Source organism: Pyxicephalus adspersus, chromosome 4, assembly GCF_032062135.1.
Source record: "Pyxicephalus adspersus chromosome 4, UCB_Pads_2.0, whole genome shotgun sequence".
NCBI classification, from domain to species: Eukaryota; Metazoa; Chordata; class Amphibia; order Anura; family Pyxicephalidae; genus Pyxicephalus; species Pyxicephalus adspersus.
In genome coordinates, this window is record NC_092861.1 from 97,615,583 (window position 1) to 97,634,251 (window position 18,669).

At 37.7% G+C, this 18,669-nt stretch overlaps 1 protein-coding gene across 3 annotated transcripts in view; it reads right to left on the minus strand.

Moving 5' to 3' along the window:
• LYST (lysosomal trafficking regulator) overlaps positions 1-18,669 on the minus strand; it is a 204,136-nt gene that overhangs the window by 101,993 nt on the left and 83,474 nt on the right. For all 3 annotated transcript variants that reach the window (XM_072409083.1, XM_072409085.1, XM_072409084.1), the window contains 6 exons: positions 13,650-13,848; positions 10,491-10,622; positions 8,965-9,595; positions 8,471-8,648; positions 7,506-7,675; positions 2,067-2,297 (listed from right to left, as the gene is read on the minus strand). In XM_072409083.1, coding sequence (XP_072265184.1) covers positions 2,067-2,297; positions 7,506-7,675; positions 8,471-8,648; positions 8,965-9,595; positions 10,491-10,622; positions 13,650-13,848 — 1,541 coding nt within the window. The remainder of the gene's footprint in view (positions 1-2,066; positions 2,298-7,505; positions 7,676-8,470; positions 8,649-8,964; positions 9,596-10,490; positions 10,623-13,649; positions 13,849-18,669) is intronic.

Consider the following 18,669-nt stretch of genomic DNA (forward strand, 5'->3'; position numbering starts at 1 on the left):
ACCCCACCCCCCCATGAGCCCAAACTAAAGCCAAAATTCCCCATAATTAAGGGAGGTTAAAAATCTCTACAGAAATAATGCAACCCTAAACATGTGCAATTAAAAGGAAAGCACAATGTTTATGACTGATCTTTATTATTCAAAATTACAAATATTTACTAATGTAAATATGAATTATTGCATCATTTTGTAGTTATTATGTAGTTCATAATAAATAACTTTGTTGTATAACTAGCCTTTTACCCAGCCTCCAGATGAAGCTTTAATCTTCTTTTCAGACTATTATTTTTGGGCATTGCTTAAAGAAGTGACTTTGTTTACACAATCATGGAGTCATCAGACCTTGCAATTAGCACTAGAAAGACTGGGGGTGACTGGAAATTGTATCTGTTTAACAGAACCGCAGTAGGCAGCTGTAGATGTTTGTTCTGTTCCTTGCAACTGATATAACTGATGTAGACAAAATGTCTTTACTACCCATAACAGACCTTTACTGTAGCAGTGGAGAAGATTGTTCCATCATAATTAAGATGAAGCAATGTATATATGTGTGATTACACGTTCTGAGTGGGTGCAACAAAAAAAAAATCTTTTTTTTTTTAAAGTATGTGCAAACCCTTTCAATAAACTTCTCTCTGAACCCTTTTGGCATGTTGGCCATTTCCGAAATTCAGAGCCGACATTTGTTCTGTGCATATTACCTATCCATTACGTCACTTAGATCTTCGCATTCATATCTTGCATACAGAGGTAGAGCAGAAAGTTTTGCGAACAACTGAGAAGGGCTGATACCACACAGTCAACATAAATACTGTGAGATATTATCTCATAAAAGGAATGATAAGCCAAATGCATTTTCACAGATTAAAACATTTTTTCTGTTCTTGCAGGGTAAACTTCATAAAACACTGGGGAAATGCCCTGACATGAACTATAAATTAGGGTACCTATGCCATTTGTCAGAATAGGACAGGTCCTATTAATGGTTTTACTTTTACAAAGGAATGCTGCATAAAGGGATTACCCAACGTGAGCATGCTGGCATTCCTATAGCAAGGCAAATAGATATATACCTAATAAATTGCAAAAAATGCATGATTACTTTTGCCGAGTCTGTATGTCATTGAACTAAACAATCTATATGAAGCACTTAAGCTATGAGGAAAGATTAAATTAATCTATCCTTGAGAAAGGGCATAGCTGCACTATGTTTTGAGGTGCAAGTGCAATCCAGCGTTAGTCCTATTTAAAATAAATTCACATCCCTTTATATGTGTGCAGCTAAGTCTAGCTTCCCCTTCCTTAGGTTTGTCTCTAATATACCAATAGAAGTAATGACCTAATGCAGTTGTATTAGGATATTTATTAACAGTTTTTAGTTTACATATAAAGTGCAATTTTTAAATATTATTGCGCTGGTGACAAAAAATAGAAAAAAGACCAACTGATTGGATAGCTTAGATCATACCTCCTAATACATAGTTTTGGAAAACAAAGGACAGTGTATAATAATTGTACAGTCATATAGTGTATGGTGAAATTTACTTCAAAAACTAAGCATAGCCCAAACCTAATTTTTCAGTTTCGTACAGAACAGAGCAGTTAACCGTTACAATCCAGGTCAATTTACCAAAACAAACTTAGAGAAGATTTATTTTTTTGTATGTCTTGTAATGTCTTTTTTTTGGTAATGGTTTTAACAAAACAAACTTAACAGTAACAAAGAACCAAGAAGGCAATGACTCACCAGAATAGGCAGTCAGATTCTGTGGGTTGGAGTATGGAAAGACAAGGGAAGAAGGGCTAGAGAAAGCGTAAAAAGACAAATATGCCACTGAAGGTTCAGCTAATAGAGCAAGACCAAGGGTCATCCCCCATGGGTAACATCAGCCTATCTGTACTTAATGCCTACAGAGGTTTTAAACTTCCATACACAACACAAAATATTGACCAAAAATATAGTTTTTTAGGCAATATGCCACTTTTAATTTCATACCCCCAATCTCTATTTCCTAACCTATTGGGCATCATTTTACACACATCTGCATAGCATGGTTTAAACATACCTTGTTTCAATGGCACATAATGTTGCGAGGGTGTTACACAAAGCATACAGAAGACCACTATCAAGGAGCATATCTGCTATTTTTGAACAGGAGTGGATGATCTGAAGCAAAATGCAAAATGAGTTGTGCAATAAGGTGGCATTGTGTAAGGAATTCTCAAGCATTCCAAGAATAGGGATAATGCACCATTTCTGAAAAACACCCGCATTTCGTATGTCTTCTATTCCAAATCTGTTTGAGAAAAAAACAGGTGACATGGGAATTAAATAAAGTCTGAAAGCATTAACTAATAATAACTTAGGTATATCAAAACCAAGAGAATTGGAATGTTTTCTGTCTGCACTAAATAACCAGATACTTTTGCGCTGGAGAGCATTGTGACAATGAATGTTTACGCATAATACATGTGTTAATGCATTCTGGTGCCATTTAGAATAAATGCAACTGTGTCATACCATATTATTTAGGTTGGTAAAATTTTAAAGAAAATAAATCTGTCTTGCAGAGTAAGCACCTTTATTTTTGCTTTATCTGTGATTACATTGTTCCATCTGGGCAATATTTATATTTACTGACAGGGGAACACTAAAAAAACTCAACACTTCTGTTAGTTGAAGCCCTCTGCTTTCTGTAATATAATTTCTTGCCCCACCTAATGTTAACCCAATTTTACACTAAATTTTGTCAAGAATGAGATATTGACAAGGTCTCCTCTCCTAGGTTTGTATTTATTACAACTGTAGAATAACTGCCCCAAACAATGGTTGTAGGACATCCAATAGCGTTTCTGCCTAAAAACAAGATCAGCATATGAGCTATTCTTTGAACACAGACTACATACTAAGCTACACTAGGCTGTGGTTAAAAGCAGCTGACAGGGAAACAACAGTAGTGGACAGCCGGAAAAAAAAACTAGGAATATTTAGTGTAGAAGCTAATAAATGTTTGATTCTTCTGCTTAACTGTGTCCCACGTAAATAGGAATGATAAAATATATGAAACGACAGTATTTGTTTAGGTGATCAAGACTCTTTGGGGAGCCTATAATCTAATGAATCCAGAAGGGCTATCCAACAAGCACACATTTTTGGGCATTCATGGGCCTTTTTTTTTTTTTTTTGTAAAAGCGAACAACTTACTTTAAAACAGTGTTATTAGGCATGTTAATGTTATAAAAACCTTGCAGGCTTTACTTACTGCTTAGTAGAGGTACAATGAAGTGGAGGAGCAGTTAAGCAGTTATTGTGTATATATGAAGATCCACAAAGAGCATCCACACAATTATGAGAAGATACCCATGGACAAATAAACTGCAATACAGCTATGCATACCACTATATCTAAAAACCTACTTCCCTGGCACTCCTCCTGCTAGTGTACAGATGGGTCAACTCCACCTCCTTGATTCCCCCCCCCCCCCCCCCCCCCCCCCAGCCTACCGAAAAACAGTCCAGGTACCCCCCCCCACCCCCCCCCCCCCCCCCCCCCGACCCACCAATTTCCATACCCCCTTCCCTCCCGCCTCCTCTCATAATAGCCCTAAGAAAAGCCCTGGGAAGAAACCGCTCAGGAAAACTTAACATTTGTCTTCCCCTAGCCCCAACCATCAATCCTCTAAAAGGAGACATGGTACAAGGGAATATTCCCCTAGGGAGAAGCTAGGTTCCAGTTCCAACTCATAAGATTATTCAGGCAGACAGTGGGAGCCTCTACGAAAATCAGTTTTCTGGTTCAGATGTTGAGGAAGGAAGTTCCTTTACTTCTGACTTTTCATTAGTCTACCCATTCATTAATGCTATCAGAAAGGCTATAGGAGGGGGTGCTGAGAAGTCCCTTGCTTTGCACAGAAAGAAGAGCCAGAGTTATGAAATAACACATTTATTCAACATATTCCCCCGAGACTGATGCACTTGGTACAGCGTAGCTGCAGCTTTTCTAGGCTGTTCAAATAAAATGTCCTCAAAACGTTGACCCTTCAGGTGTTTCTTCAAACTCAGGAACAGATAATAGTCTGAAGGGGCCAGGTGAGGTGAGTAGGGGGATGGTGGACCAATTGGAAACCCAGGGTGTTCAATTTGGCAGCCACAGCGTCAGACGTGTGCGCAGGTACATTTTCCTGCAAAAAAAAAAAAAGATTCCTTTGGTCAACTTTCCACAGCGTTTCGTCTTAATTGCCTCCTTCAGCTGGTCCAGGAGGTTACCATAATGCTGTCCGGGGGTACTAGAGTCCTGAGGTAGGTGGTCCACTAACAGAATACCGTCTTTGTCATTCGGAACTTCTTCGGCCGCGGGGACTCGCTGTGGTGCCATTCCTTTGACTGTTCCTTGGTTTCAGGATCATAGATGTGGAGCCAGATTTCATCCTCAAGTCACTAACCTAGCCAAAAAGTCCTGTGCAGCTTCAAAAACTGATCACAGTTCAAACATTTCCGCACCCACTTCGCTGAAAGCTTGCGCATGTCTAGGATAGTGGTGATAACAAACCCAACATGCTCCCCTGAGATGTCAAGTATCTGGGCTATCTTTTTTGCAGATATTCGCCAGTCCTTAATAATCAGCCCATGGACAGCATCGCAGGTTGTCGGGTAAGTTGAGGTTTGGGGGGCGCTCACTGCGGGGCTCATTTTCAACGGTGAAATGATCAGTCCTGAAATGAGATATCCAGGTTTGGACAGTGCTGTAGGAAGGACACTTCTCCCCCCGTGTTTGTGACATCTCAGTGTGAATGTCCCTTGCTGACTTTCCCTGGAGAAACAAAAACTTCATGATGGCCGGTAACTCCAATGACGTGAAACATGCTTGTGCCTCTGCCATCACAGCTTCTTACTAAAAGAAAAAACAGTTTTAAGAATCGCAAAGACCTGATATTTGCACTGATACATACTAAGGTATTAGGCTGTCGTATGCACACTCATTTTTCTATTTCATCTGGAAGGGGGCAAAGCCAGGAACTTCACAGCACCCCGTGGTACAGTGGGAAGAAACTACCCCTTCTCCACCAAAGAAGAGGAGATACTTTCCTACCTTAACAAAGGAATTTATCACCTTTCCTTTCATGGAGAACGTTAAGCATCTCGAGGGAGAATGGATGAAGCCCTTGAAGGCAATGCGCTTTTTGGCAATTCTCTTGAAGAAGGTATGCAAAGGTTGACAGGAGGAAGATCAGGATTGCTGCCTTAGAGACGTAAGTGCCAGTTTGTTCAAGCCAATTGGGGTTCCCGGGATAAATTTCCACACGTATAGAGGTTTTACGTGACAGGAACCATTCCGTTAGTGATGGAAGGGAACACAATAAGCGTTTCAGAGACCAGCAAGTTCCAAGATCCCACAGTCAGCCAAATCACAGTCATCTGGCAAACGGTTATGATGGTGGCTTTGCCCAGGTTCTGGAAGTAGAAGCCAAAATTCTGAGGTTCACAGAAGTATGGTGGAAGAACATTCTGGATACCTGGGGGGGTGTCATGGGTATCCTCAGGTTACCAAATTTGTTAAAAAAAAAAAAAAAAAAAAAAAACACACACAGCACCACTTCTCCCGAACTATTCTTCCAGCGGAGGAGTCAAAATGTCAAATCATACGGTCCTATGTTTAGGAGCTTGTCAAGTCCCAGGCAGTGGTATCTGTTCTGGTGAAAGAACATGGAAAGGGATACTATTCCAGACTTTTTGGTACAGAAAGTGTCAGGAAATGTTCAGAATGTGTGATGGTAATAAGCATGATGAATGCCTGTATTTCAGTGGTTCCGTGGGCCAGATGGCATACGAGAAGGCTGCAGGTGTTAATTCTCACTCAGTGGGATTGTGTATTCCTAAAGCAAGAGATCCATATTCCACTACCGATACAGAGAGTTCTGTTATGGTGGACATCAGTACAGAACCTATCCCAAGGCAACATCGTTAGTACAAGGAGATTGGACAATCCTAACTACAGATGCAAGCATTAACGGCTGGGGAGCTCCTTGTGGCAAATATCAGGCACAAGGGCAATGAACTGTTCCAGCAAAAACCGGGTCCAATCTACTGGAATTGAGGGCAGCATGGCATGGCCATTTTTGGATCTCCTACTACACAAGAAGGTGAAAATCCTAATGAACAACAGAACAGCGGTAGCATACATAAACAAACAGGAGGGAACAAGGAGCCCTCGTCAACTTCAGACAATGTCAGTAATCTTCCAGTGGGAAGAACAACATTAGAACTATCTGCGGCATATCTTGCAGGGTAACATAATCGGCTGGCAGACACATTCAACAGGTCCTTTCCCGATTCCAAGGAATGGGCTGTGAATACAAAATACATTCAATACGATTTTTCGGAACTGGGCGACTCCAGTAATCGACCCAATGGCATCTCCAGACAATGCTCAGGTCCTAGTGTTTGTACAAGATTCCATTGAAAAAGTATTCTGAGCCAATGCCTGCTTGCAATCACTTAGGATTTACCAATTCTGTATGTTTTTCCCTCAAAACCCCCCATCCGGAAGGTCCTCTTGAAAATCAGAAGGGAAGCTGCATTCCACTTAAACTGGAAAGCAGTACTACCTGCAATCACTACAAGCACAGGGACAAGTTCTCCAGGATGGGGAGGATGATTCTAAAAATTTAGATATGGTTCAAATAATTTCTACCTACTAACAAAGAACACAGGGCTTCAGAAAGACGGAAAATACGTTCGTATTTCCCAGCAGGCCAAAGAGAGGGCAGGTTGACCCCCGCAAGAGTCATTGCCTTTTGGATTCTAGAAGCAAAAAAATTTGCCTATTCTCTTATGGGCTTGAACCCACCACAAGAAATCAGAGCCCACTCAAGGAGGGGCATGTCAGCATCTTGGGCCTCTTATGCAAAAGTGTCAGCAACAATTTGCAAAGCAGCTAGCTGGAAGTCTCCAAATACGTTCATCAGACATTATAAATTGAGTGTCTTTTCTGATGCAGATTCTGCTTTTGGCTCCTCTGTGTTAAGGTAAGCATTAAAAAACAACATTAAAAGAAAATATTTTTGCAGCAATTTAGGTTTTCTTGGATTATGGTTATGTGGTCCCTCCCATTATGTTTTTTTTGGCAGGAGCAGTGCCAGGAAAAATTGTTTATCATACTTACCCATAATTTTCCTTTCCTGGCAACTCCTCCTGACAGCTCATTTAACCACCCTCATCTTTTATCCTGTCTGTTATGGAAATTGGTGGGTCCTGGGAGGTCAAGGAGGAGGAGTTAACCCATCTGTGTGCTGTCAGGAGGAGTTACCAAGAAAGGAAAATTACAGGCAAATATGATAAACAATTTTCCCTTATAGTGAAAGATTATATTTTGGAACTTATTTTCAAATGACTATAAACATTTAAGTGTATGTGCCTCTGTATAAAGGAGGCACTAAAGTAAACAAGAATCTGAGGCCATAATATTTTATATTCACAAGACAAGATAAATTAACCGTAAAACATACTCTTCATCAAGCCCAATGCATCTTCCAAAGAACATCTCCAGCAGACACTCCACTACTCTTTGACTCCCCTGGTGCAGATAGAGTTGGTTGGCTAGCAATGTAAAACCACTTTTCTTTAAAAAGGCTTCTTTATATTCTTTGGATGCTCGATGAAAATATGAATTCAACAGCTAGATAAACATAAAACAAAGGTTGAAATCATATTAATGCTCCTTCTCCCAAGATACTTCTTTTACTTCCATTTGTTTTGTTTCCTAATTTCATTTGTTGCTGGCTTTACAAAAGTGAAAAAACTGCACCCATTTGATGTTTGTTTAAATAACTTTGCAAAGCTTTGTACCAGAATTATATTTTTAACTATACAAAATATAATATAAAATCATTTTTATCTACAATAAGGTCAAGTTATAAAAAAAAAAACATGGTTCAAAAAGGAAAATCTATATTTTTACACATTTTTTTTTAAAGATTACAGAGAAAATAAAATTTAAAGAGATTATCTTCGAAAACAAAAATTAATTGTACGTAATTAAAAAGTTATGTTTTAATCCAAAGACACACAGCAGAAATATAAAAAAAATTTCTGTCACTTGTTATTGAATCATATGCCAAAATTCAGTGCTATAATTTGCTCTAGGTAATCTGATGTGGAACGTAAAAATGAACTAAGCTCCAATGTCTTGAAAATAGCTTTAATTACAGCATTCCTGTGTCATTAGTACACTGAATTATGTGTCAGTACTGCAGCATCATGATAAATATTCTACAAAAAAAAAAAAAAAAAGTAAAGTATCAAACTAATTTTCTGGATGAATAGTTTAACTAGTTCCTGTAATTTATTTTGTCTAAGCTCACTACTCTAAGCATCTAAACTGTGCCCTGCTGATCCACAGATAAAGGCATACTGTAACTATTGTTAAAATAAAATAAGTCGAATCATCAATATTAATGCCATTAAGACTTACTTTTAGAACTCCTTGCTGAATAAGAGGAGATGGGTGATTGACTAATACAATAAGTACATCTGGCTGAATAATTTCATTGAAAACATCCACTATCATTATATCAGGCATGGTTAGAACAACACCACACAAAAGATCACAAAGCCCGCAGCACACAAGATGAATGCAGTCATTCATTGATCTACAAATCAAGGGGAAAAAAAAAAATAATTCTTTACATTTATAATATTCAATATAAGATCATATGAAATATATGCATCCTGTTAGATGGCATCTTATCTAATTTATAAGACCCTACGCTGCAAGTACAGTCAACCTATTTACTGAGGGACCCCTTCCCGAAGCCAAAATGGTTACTAATATTAATACTTGCATTTTTTAGTGCAAAAAAAAAAAAAAATGTTATCTTTTGATAAAATGTACATTTGAAAATATATTTAAAGAGGGGCCCTTAATGAAATTCACTACATAACACAAGTAGCAAAGGAAAACTGTACCTTCCATCCAGATGGACAGAATCTTTACGTGTAAGGTCAAATACTGGGGACAAAGGAAAGCTTCCCCATTCTTCAGAATTTTTCTTCTCAGACATATCTGTCCAGCTTGTACTGGATAAAGATCCACTGGAAGGGAAAGCTGGACCAAAACTGGTGAGATTATTCTGCCCTTTCCTGGATGAGGAAATTCCTTTAAGTATATGAGGACGCTGCAAAAATACCTCTCCAGCACTTTCACATGGTGTTACTTTGCCTGATTCATCAGCTGTAACTTCCAAATTGTTGTCCAACTGACCAAGATACTCCTTAGAAGGTTCAGTAATTGTGATACAATCAGGAAGCATTAAATCACAGACTGTCTGTGCTGACTCACAGCTGCTGATGTACTGTTCTTTCTGTCTTCTCAGTACATTCAATCTGTGTTGGGAACTGCAGAGTTTGTCTTCATTGCTTTGGTCATTCTCCACAGACTCCTGAACATCCACTATACTTTTAGAGAGGCTTCCTCTTAATGCCCTTGGATATACTTTGGGTGAACATGAAGGAGAAGGTGGTAAACTCTTGGAACGTGACATTTCTGCCACAGAGAGATGTAAATGCTGCTGTGATGAAAACATTGCGACATCAGTACCTTTAGGAGGAGATATATATTTGGGATATTAGTCCTATAAATTATTCTGAAATTCTCTAGCAATTAACAAAAAAAAAACAAAAAAAAAAACACATTTTACACACATAACTGGGGGGAGGGGGGATCTTTGTGGATGATTGTTTGCAGATATAGCTCATTAGCTTACTGACCTGTATGTTTGTCCTCAGAAATGCTACATTGTATCATTTTATTATTAATTTAATTAATAATTGTTTAAGCAGTAATTAATTATTAATAATTGTTTAGGCAGTAGAAAAACACAGCAACTACTGGCAAGTAATACATTCACATGAATGCTGCAGTTGCTAATAAAAAGTTGTAACCTAGGCTTTTGCAAGCAGCTGCAAAGTGATGTATTTTTGTTCAGTTTTTTTATAATACTTAATAAACTATTTAAAAAATGCCTACTAAGCCTTCAAATGCTTATAAGTCTATTGAGGCACACCCCTGGACGCTGCATGTAGTGTCTGAAAAAATGTGTAGCAATACTGCAAGCACCCACCTAAAACAGAAGTAAGAAAAATAGACCAATGCATTGCCAGGTTCTTTTGGTAGCCTGGATAGAGTTGTAGCATGCCTACTGCCACTCTCCACCTTTCTATTGTTCCATCATTATGATAGTGTGTCTCTTACGCCTAAAGGATTGGGCAGGAGGCAGAAACTGCAGTCAACTTTCAGCATTACCCAGAAGCTTTTGTCAAACTAATTCACATAAAGTTGTAAGGGTGTACTTTAGGTCTGAAATTTTTTTTGAAAGACCAATACAACAGCAACTTTATAATTAAGTTTGATTTTAAAAAATTACACAAGTCTACTTAAAGGTTTACAGTGGAAAATATGGTCACTTTTTAATAAATAAAATACAAACTTTTACCTTTTTCCAGTGTGTCTGAAAACTCTGAGGGGCATTTGCTCGAAAACACATGATTTAAAGAAGATTGGCCTCCAAGGCTAGATTGTCTCTGATGTAGAAAAGATTTTAACTTTTCCTGAAATGTCTTGTCATCTATTGTAAAACAAAGTGCAATATCAAGACTTCAACAAAGGAAATAGAAAAAAATATGAAGTAAATAAAACTCCAACTATATAAAATGTATATGGAAATCTTTACATTTAAACTATTTTATATACAGATGCATACATTATTACTCATTGGTAAAAATATGGGCATATAATTGGATACATGCAAGGAAAGATAGGGATGACATTTTTCTTTTGTTACTCGGAGTAACAAGATCCACTATTAGTACAACACCTCCTTTAATTCATATTTTGTTTTTATGTACATTACATAAAACATGTAAAAACATTTTGTATACTACTAATGATTTCCCATAAACATTGCAACAATGTTAAAGTTTAAACAGTACGCTTCTTTATTTTCCTCTCTTTCAGTTTGCTAAATATAGTTTGGTTTCTATGAATAACAAAATGTTCACAGTTATGAAAATGAAGCGGGAAAGGTATTCCATTGCCAAAATCTGGAGAAAGTAGAGTAAAAGTTGCTCCTCCATATGTACTGAACATAGGAATGAGCCACAGAAGATGTGGCAAAACTGCATGGAAAAGATAGTGGAATAAAAAGCTCAAAAAAGGAAAATGAATGTAGCCACTGCAACTAGGGACTGGTAAGCTGCAATATATTAGGTTTTGTTTTTGTCGGGTTTATATACATTTTAGTTCAAGATCTGTGTAACCTCTTGAAGCTGCAGCACACACAGCTGATCATAGGGCAGAAGTATCCTTTCTTCAAGGTGTTTGTGCAATGTAACTGCACTTTCTGCTTTCAATTTCATTACACTCCCAAGAAATGTTAAAATCTAATTGGTTGCGTGTACTGACATTTGTTTTTACATCAAGCATTGCGTATGTGGGAAACAGCATATTTAATTTCATATGCCTTGTGTAAATATCTGTAAGCATTCACAAGTATTGACTGCCTAAGTGTTTTTCTCAGTAAATATATTTCTAATGGAGCTATTGACATGAAATTTCCACTACATGTCAGAAAAAAACCAAAGTAATCCACAAATAAATCAAAACAAACAAGTCCCTAAATTATGTGTAATAAAGTGGAACAGCACAGGGAATAAATATTAAACATGCTTACTGAAATTGGGTAATACTAAGAAGAAAAGCTTTTGATGGTAATAACAGCTTCAAGATGCCTCCTGTATGAAGATACTAGTCACATGTATTGCAAAGGTGTTGGGTCCATTCTTCCACACAAACCGTATTCAAATTTTGAAAGTTCCAGGGGCCTCTTCTACGAACTATGATCTTCAGTTCTTTCCTCAGATTTTTAATTGGATTCATGTCAGGAGATCGATTGGGCCATTCTAGCAGCTTTCTGCCTTACATTTCTCCATTCCTCCTTCCTTCAGTTATATGCAGTCTGCCAGTACCATATGCTGAAGAACACCCCCACATCATTATGTTCCCACCTCCAAACCTCACTGTTGGTATGGTGTTTTTCAGTGATGTGCAATGACACCCAGTTTCATTTTGGTCTTATCTTAATCAGACAATATTCTGCCAGTATTTCACTGGCCAAATGTTATGCAGCAAACTTTAAACATGCTTCAACAAGCTTTTTCTTCAGCAGTGGAGTCTTGCACAATCAGCATGCACAGGGACCATGTCAATAGAGTCCATTACTTGTTGTCGTCTTTAAAACAATTGAACCTGATAATTGCAAGTCTTTCTGGAGCTTCTGAATATTCTTTTGACTCTACCATCAGAAATCTTGTGAGGAGCACCTAGTTGTGGACAGTTTAGGGTGTAAATGATGTTCTTTCCACTTCCAGATTATGGCCTTAATGGTGCTCACTGGAGAATTGAGAAGCTTTGAAATTTGTCTGTAACCAATGCCATCAACATGTTTTGCAACAAAAAGGTTGCTAAGGTCCCTGGAGAGTTCTTTGCTTTTACCCATCACAAGATGCTTCTTGTGTGATACCTTGGTAATGACAAACCTTTTTTTATAAGCCAAAAAGTAGGACTAAACCAGCTGATAATAAATTTGCACTGCTAGAGGGGAGGATTGCTTTGTAAATACTGGCAGAACAAGCGTAATAAAAATATAGTCATATGAATATGAAAAAGTACAAGAACATGTAGATGTTTTTAGCATATTTAAACAAGCATACACTACATCTTCAGTTAAACAGTGGCTACAGAGAAAATGTTCTAAATGTTACATTACCAAATGACACACAGAATAGGTTGTATTCATTTTCATAATGTAAATAAATTGCTAATTTGTTATGTGTAAACATCAGGTGTTCCTGATTAGGTGAAAATGTCCCTCTTGAAAAAGTGTATCGAAACGCATTGAGAAGTGAGCAAGTGCTCTCAATTTTGGGAAACTGTTTTGGAAAAAATTTTAACCTGTGATGGTATCTTTATGGCTTAAAACATTGATAATATAGTGATCTTTTGAAAACAGTATGCATTTATGTTTTTAAAAAGTGATACGGTAAATACATGTTCTAAATTTTTATTTACATATGATATTATTGGACATAGTGGTACCGGGAAAAAAATTGTTTTGATTATCTATAACTTTTGGGATGTGGTACCACCTTACTATGTTTGAATGTCCTTATGACAATAATAAAAATCTTTAAATCCTAAGGGAGAATGCTTCAAAGCAGTCTTTTTTTTGTATTCCTAAAATATCAAGGGTCTAGAATTCAATTTGTAACAAATGAGATGTATCACCATTCCAAGCAAAATCAAAAGAGCACCAAAGCTTTCAAAAAGAAGGTTATGGATGCCTATGGGTTAAGCAAGAATTTTTAAAAGATTGCCAAACGATGTAAATTAAAAACATCTTGCAGTAAACAAAAAAATTTATAAGCAGTAAATGTTTCAAATGACTGAATCTGCATAGGACTGGAGTCAATGTGTATGAATCTACAATTACAAAAAGATTGCCCTAATAAAAAGTAAATGGTGGTATTGCCAAGAAAAAGCATTTTAAAAAAAACATTACAGCAAGACTACAGTTTGAAAAAGGAAAACCTCGTACCAATGTGTAACGAGAAGAAAAAATTGTTAGGATTATGGCAAACATAAGTGTTTGTTGCTGGGTGAACGGCCAAAAGGAAACTGAAGATTAACTTGAGAAGATCTAGTTCAGGAGGTGATCCAAGTACTTCCTCAATGATCCTGATGTATGACACACAGACGTCTTGAGGAATAAATGTGATATGTTCTTCTCTGTGTTCCTAATATAATAAAAAGTTAAACAAAGTTTACATAAAGTTAAATATAGTATTACATTATATATGAGAGAATTAAAATAAACTAAATAATAAGTAAACAATGAAAAGCAAACATGAAAGCATACACATCAGAGAAATAGCTTTAGTTAGTTTTAGTCTCACCCCTTTTAAAATATTTTATTTATAGTCTCAATGACAGTTATGAAACCCCCTAATATTTTCAAAACAAAACATTTTTGCTGTCATGCTTTAGGATCTGAGATCATGGTGTGGTCCCATATATACACACACTTCTATTCTAAATCAGTGTTCCACCTAACTTCTTCATTATTCTAAAAAGCCAAATCTCTCACAAATAATTTAGGCAATCATTGTTTATTCTTAGAAAATACTTCTATCTTAGAGTTAGTTGTTGTACTGTATGAAAAGAATAATAAAAAAAGTCATGTAGTCCTACTATACCAAAAAGGAAGTACAGATTTAAACACAGGAATGATCAGTACAATAATCACAACAATAATCATTCCAAAATGTATCTACTAATATCAGTTAGGTTTAAATAAAAAATAAATAAAATAATAGCAGGGATAGGGGGGTACCCAGGCTAGTGCCTCCCACACAGGAGGAACTCAGAAGAAAGCACTCCTGTTACATGAACTCGTGCCTTTGGAGCAAGGTACATGGATTTAGGAAAGGACAAAAAGTGACCCTGAAAGCCAATCCTCTGCATCACAAGATGAAGCCACTGCTGTAGAAAGCTTTCTCTACATCTAATGTCAAAAGAGCAGGTGACGAGGAGAAAGGGTCTGATGCTCCAGCACCAACAAGATTTGCCAATAGTATAAGTAGTAAACTTGCCTATTACAAATCCTGACTGAGCTGGGCCTATCAATTTCAGTAGTACTGAAGCCAAGCGAACTCCTGGATCTTGATTATTAAGGGATATTGGATAGTATGAAACTTTTTGTTTCTTAGTAAGAACCTTAATATAGACTGTGAGACCAGAGGGAAGTTAAGAATGATCAAAGAATAAAAATAAAAAAATAAAACAAAGAAAAAAAACAACATAAAAAAAATCCATCTGGTCCAGGTGCCCTGGCATTGGTGGATTGCTTGATCACACTTTAAACCTCCACTGGAGTTATGTCAGAATTTTAGGATTTTATGTCAGCAGGTGATATAAGTGGTAATAAAAGAATTTGAGAATGTCTGACCTGAACCGATGACCCATACCATGGAGTATAATTTTTCATAATATTTTGCAAATACTTTAGCTATATATCTCTTGAGGAGTGATGCATAGATTTAGATTGATCCTGTATAGCAGTCACCATGGTTGGCTAGTAGTTTACCAGTAAATAGGTATGTAAATGTAACAGTGGAACAGTTTTCAAAAGTTAAACAATCAAAATTCCCTCGCAAGAAGGTATTGTCAGCCCCAGATAAACATAGGCACACAAAACAGCTGGGTTTTTTAGGCAAATAATCAACTGCTCATAGAATACAATACACAAACAATAGTGGGTGATACAGACCTCATCATAGATCCATTTATTGGCGCTAGACACTAATTACCTGATTGGTATCCCCCAGGACTTGGGGGGACTTGTCGCCTAATACATTCACCATTAATCCATTACTACATGACAATACACAGGCACATCCATTAATATATTGGGTACCAACAGTTGAGAGTATTATTCCTAAATTATTTGTACAGGGATATCTAGATATGCATCATTTATCTGTGATCGATATGTACAAATACATGGATATGGCTGTATATATTGCATACGTGTTTTATTACCCAGTATATCTATTTATGTATTCATACACGGATATTGTTGCATTGTTGCATATGAACAAAAGTTGAAAAGGATAAAATCATTCTGAACTGCATTCGGTTTTACTTCATTGGCTATTGCTTAAATTTCATTGGCTATTGCTTTATTAAAGCCTTCTATCCCTACTACTAATTTTTTTCATACACATTAATCACATTATACATATGGGTTTTTCATATACCCTTTATGAATTTCTTCTCAGCAACTTGTTTAGAGTACCCCTTCAATTGATCTTTTTGGCTATTCATCCCTTATACACTATCACAACTGATTACAGCCATACAGTCACACAATCTAGACTCTTCATTAATTCTTCTTCACTCCCTTTTCTCCTACCCCCTCCCTCTGGTCGGCTTATGGGAACTGATTCCTGTTCTCCCATTCCTAGTAGATGAAGCATCCTATGTGATACTCACCCACTGCCTTCTCTGACATCCCCATAGGGGTTGTTGTGGTGTCCTATGAGATAATCCTACCTTCTGAATGCGTACTACCAGCTGACTGGGCGTGTACAATGTCACAATCAGCTGTTTCTGCTCTGTGTGTGCGCACATCTCCTATCGTTTTTTAAAGGATTCTGCTTTAGCGCGAGCTCTCTGAGGGTGGGCGTGTTCTATAGACCTCGGGGATCAGTTGTGGCTACTCCCCGTCCACTTTGCACTGTGAAATATTCCTACCTTTGTACACCAGCAGCAGCAGTATGAGAGCTGTATGAAACTTCATATCTCCCACAGCGATTGTTGTAACAAATGTAAAGAGATGACACCTTTATTTGCACAGATCCCTGACATACCCTGCAATGTTTTTTTTTTTTTTTTTTTTTTTTAAAATGCCGATCTCATTGAGCATGTGTGTGATCACCATCTTTCTTTTTTCACTGACAGAAAAGTCCCTCTGTGCATGCCTGTTCTCTGAGCCTCCTGAGATTCATAGCATGCGTATCCCAGGAGGCTCTGCACTCCCATTCAGTCTTTACCGCCGCGGCGCTATTGACAGAATAAGAGGGGCTTGGCCTTTTTGTGTATTAAAAAAATTAAAAAAAAAAAATTTAAAACAAAAAGAAAACAAAGGATTACCGTATTTTTCCCCGTATAAGACGCTCCGGAATATAAGACGCACCCAATTTTAAAGGAGGAAAATCTAGAAAAAAAGAGATTCTGAACCAAATACTGTAGTAAAATATTTTATATCAACTGTATAAAGTTAACAGCAGTTTAAGAACAATTTTATGTCAACCATGTAACATATTAAGAACTATCTTTACTCTCATTAACAGTCAGTAAACAGTGAAAGTAACAAAAATAAGGCTGTAATGTTTTTATTCGAACCCCAAGAATTTCTCTTCTTCGCTGCTATCAGAAATGAGGAAGGACAGATCCACGCAGTCGTTGTCATCACTTTCTTCCTCACTGGTGTCAAATAAGATGTCGTCTTCTGTTCCATCCAAGGCATTACTAATGCCACACTTCTTGAAGGATTTTACAATAATGTTCTCCTTCACGGAGTCCCATGACCTTTTAACCCATTCACACACTTGTGTGATAGTGGGCCTCTTCATCCGCCCAGTAGGCGTCAGATCATGGTTCCCAGCTGTCATCCAGGTGTTCCACTCCTCTCGCATCATAACTTTGAACGGTTTGTTAATGGAAATGTCCAGAGGTTGCAGCTGGCTGGTAAGACCACCAGGAATCACAGCTATTTGGGTCTTAACTTCCTTAAAGTTCTTTTTAGTAGTTTCCGTAATGTGCGCTCTGAAATGGTCAAGCGCCAATAAGGAAGATTTCTTCAGAAGCCCGCCAGGACGTTTGGACCACACTTTGTCAATCCACAGCCTCATGCCATTTTCGTCCATCCACCCTTTATCATGAACGTGCACGACGACTCCCCGTGGAATTGTTTCTTTTGGGAATATTTTCCTTTTAAAGATCAACATCGGAGGCAGTTTGGTACCATCTGCACAGCAGGACAGCACAACCGTGTAGTGGGTTTTCTCATGCCCTGAGGTTTTTACAGGTATGGTTTTGGCTCCTTTGCTATCTACGGTTCTGTTAGATGGCACATCAAACGTTAGCGGGACTTCATCCATGTTCCCAATCTGGCTAATTTCAAAGTTATTCTTCCTCCTCGCATCAATAACAAACTTATGAAAAGACAGAATCTTTTATTCGTATTCCTTTGGCATTTTTTGTGCAATTCTGGTTTTGGTGCGCATTGAAAGGCCAGATCTCTTCATAAATCTATAGCACCACGATGGTGATCCGGTGAAATTCTGAATGCCTTTCTCCACAGCAATGCGTTTGGCCTCAAAGATTATAATTTTTGTTGAAAGTCCATTTTGCCGGTTACGTGTGATCCACTCCTTCACTTCCACCTCTAACTCTGGCCATTTTGCAGTTGGTTCACGTAAGGTGTGCTTGCTTTTATCCAACTTTTGGAGCTGATCCTCCTGTTTCCTCCACTCTCATCATTTTCTCAGTTGGAGGTGGCCCGAAGTGTCTCTCCGCTGCTCTGTTACCATGCTCCTTAGCAAATTTGATTACTTTCAGCTTGAAAGCAACGTTATATGCCAGTCTCTTCTGCTTAGACATCTTGAGGTGGTACTGGTATTTTTCTGCAAGAAATCCAGAAATGAAAGAACTGTCAATATTACCAATATGTTCTTCATTTCCCCTCCCCCCTTATATTTCATCTGGTGCTCTCTTATCCAGCCATATTTCATCTGGTGGTCTCATACCCCCTCATATCTCATCTGGTGCTCTCTAACCCCCCATATTTTATCTAGTGGTCTCGTTCCCCGATTATAAGGCACTGTCTTATATTTTTTGAAATGCCAAAATATGCCCTAGGTCTTATTTTCAGGGGGATGTCTTATTTTTCCAAAGAAGACTACAGTACACATTTATTGTTGAAAATCATTCATGATCACTCATGTGCCATTCATACTGTATTCCCCTTCTGATCACTCATGTGCCATTCATAC